Source organism: Lathyrus oleraceus, unplaced genomic scaffold (assembly GCF_024323335.1).
Source record: "Lathyrus oleraceus cultivar Zhongwan6 unplaced genomic scaffold, CAAS_Psat_ZW6_1.0 chrUn0961, whole genome shotgun sequence".
Taxonomy (NCBI): domain Eukaryota; kingdom Viridiplantae; phylum Streptophyta; class Magnoliopsida; order Fabales; family Fabaceae; genus Lathyrus; species Lathyrus oleraceus.
This window is the reverse complement of record NW_026113352.1, coordinates 912-3658: the sequence shown is the minus strand read 5'-3', so window position 1 is coordinate 3658 and position 2747 is coordinate 912. Positions and strand designations below refer to the sequence as shown.

At 38.2% G+C, this 2747-nt stretch overlaps 1 protein-coding gene across 1 annotated transcript; it reads right to left on the bottom strand.

The window, feature by feature from the left end:
* Window positions 1–494: 494 nt before the first annotated feature.
* Window positions 495–2448, bottom strand: LOC127115067 (allene oxide synthase 1, chloroplastic-like). The gene has a single exon (XM_051046731.1). The coding sequence runs from the start codon at window positions 2360–2362 to the stop codon at window positions 650–652; it is 1713 nt and encodes a 570-aa protein (XP_050902688.1). The 5' UTR covers window positions 2363–2448; the 3' UTR covers window positions 495–649.
* Between the last annotated feature and the right edge of the window lie 299 nt (window positions 2449–2747).

Sequence of the window (2747 nt, the reverse complement as noted above, 5' to 3'; positions counted from 1 at the left end):
AACTGATTAATTGTTGGGATTGTTAGAAAAAACCGGAATTACTGAAGAAACTTGGTGTTGATGTTGACGGGGTTGAGAACTTTTTCTGACATGAGGCCTCCTCTGCCTCCCCACTAATACTGTCTCTCCATCCTTCCTCTTAGAAAACTACCACCGTATTTCTTGTTGGTTGATGCCTCATCTTTAGTCAAATGTCCTTCACGGAGTCCTTCTTCTAGCCTTGTCCCTATGTTTACCATTTCGTTAAAATCATTGGGGGACTTGCAATCATACGTTCATAATAAATCATTGGGGGAACTATGTATATATATATATATATATATATAATATATATATATATATATATATATGTACATATATATATTATATATATAATATATATATATATATATATATGATTTATGTATATATATATATATATATATATGTACATATATATATTTATATGTATATATGTATTTATGTATATATTTTTAAAGTGTACTTAAGCCGCAGTAATAATTCCTTTTCGAAAAAATACATTAATACTTATAAGGAGTAAAAGTGAACTATACATGACCAGTTCATCTTCATAGATTCCATTCAAAACCAAAAAGACAAAACAACATCCATCATGCATGAAAACATATATAACCCCAACAAAACTAAACTAATAGGTTGCTCTCTTAAGAGAAGTAAAGGTAATAGCAGATCCTATCGGCGCCTTCTCAACTTGAATACCAAAAGTATCATATCTCAGAAACAACTCCACCACCAAAAGCCTAGAAAACAACACAACAAAATCCTTCCCAGCACACTGCTTATTCCCAACCGTCGGTTGTTCCGATTCTGGACCATTCGACCAAAGCACATACTTCAACAACTTCTCTCCCTCCTCACCAATAAACCTATCCGCAACAAACTCATCAGCCCTATCAAATATCTTAGGATCATTAGTCGCAAACGGCTGAAAACCAAACAACATTTCACCTTCCTTCACTTGAAACGCGTTCTCGTGATTCTCTATCACAAAATCATGTTTCGCTTTCCCGTATTGCAACGGCACCGGCGGCTCAATTCTAAATGATTCATAAACCACTGACTTCATCAACGGCATTTGCTCCAATGCAGCCATAGTCACTTTCCCGCCATTCGATTTAACAACTGATCTAATCTCTTTCGCTAACTTCGCGTGAAGATTAACCCCCGCTCGTCCGATCCACTTCAACATATTCGGAAACAAAATCTTCATTCCACCAAAAGTGTTAAAACAAGTTGCAAATATAAGATTGTGAACCGCTTCTTCTTTAGAAACTCCGAGCCGAACCGCTTCATCTAAGATCGGTCCGGAAGAAGCTTCGTAGAAAAAATCATAGAGTCTCTGGTAATCCTTCTTCACCAAAGCCGGTGGAAGACGAACCGTGTGAAGAAGTGGTTCTTCAATGCACTTTGGAAGACCTAATGTGAGAATTGGACCGAGTTGAAGCAGAGTCCATTTCGTTACTATGCTTGGACCTTCGGTTTTAAGACTTGTTTCGGAAGGGTTAACTCCGTAGAAGGCTTTTGAAAGGTAGTTAAAAGCTTCTTGATCGTTAGCATCAGCGAAAACCGCTTTTGCGGTGTTTTCAAGATCTTTCTCTAAGGTGTCGAAGAGTTTTGAGTAAGATGAACGAAACTCGGGGATGAAATGGCTGCTTCGAGATTTGAGGAGGAAAAAGAGAAAGCGTTTGAGTTGTTCGTGTTTTGGTTCGGAGGGGTCGAGGTAAGAGAGGATTCGGTAACCGCCCGTGAGTTCTGTGGAAGGCATGAAAGTTCCGGTGAAGAGGTCTCGTTTTTCTACTTTGGAAACGTCGAAGAGAATGGGGAAGGATTTAGCGTCGAGTAAAACGATGACGTTTGGGTTAGATGAAATGAAAGGGCCAGGTGGCATATTGGCGCGAAAAACGGTTGATTTGTATTTGTTGATCCGGGTTCGGAAGAATTTGTCGCGACCTTCGTTGTAGAAATAGTCTAGACGGTCTTTGATAGGTCCTACAAAAGGGAGGCCATAATCTCCGGGAATTCTACGGAGTGGGAGGTTTTTTGGTGTTTCCAATTGGGGTAATGGTTCTTGTGGACCTGAGGATGGTGTAGTCTCAGTGTCAGTGTTGGTGTCAGATATCGAAGTTGATATTTCAGTTGTATTTGTGTCGGACACTGAGACGGAAGATGTTATAGGAGTATTGTCAGTGTTGGATCCAGATGCTTTTAATGGAGCAACTGAAAGTGGAGTGAAAGGGCATTTGGATATAGAGCAGCGAGTGTGGGGTTTTGTAGTTCTTTTTAATGAAAATTCAGTTTGAAGGAAAGGGGAAGATATGGAGGTAAGTGATGAAGATGCCATTTTTGGTTGGGAAGTTAGGAACAGACTTTAGATGAAAGGAAGGGATAAGGGAGAGTGTTTTAATTTGTAGGTGTTTGGTATTGATTTGTATTGGATTAGGGGAGATTAAGGAGTGATTGTTTTGGAAGTTGTGTTTATGAATATATTGGTTGGGAGATGAACTTTGAAAGTTGAAAGTTGAAATTGAAGACCAATCTTGCAAAATTCGAATTGTTAAGAAATTAAAAAGTTAGTGTAGTGTGTAAAATGTGCACTTTGCCGTCCAGATATTCGTTTTAGATTTTGCTATTATTAACTCTAGACGGTGAAGCATGTACGCACTCCTTTCACTATTATAAATATAAAAGATCATAAAATTTTGATCATTATGATAAATGTTATTTAT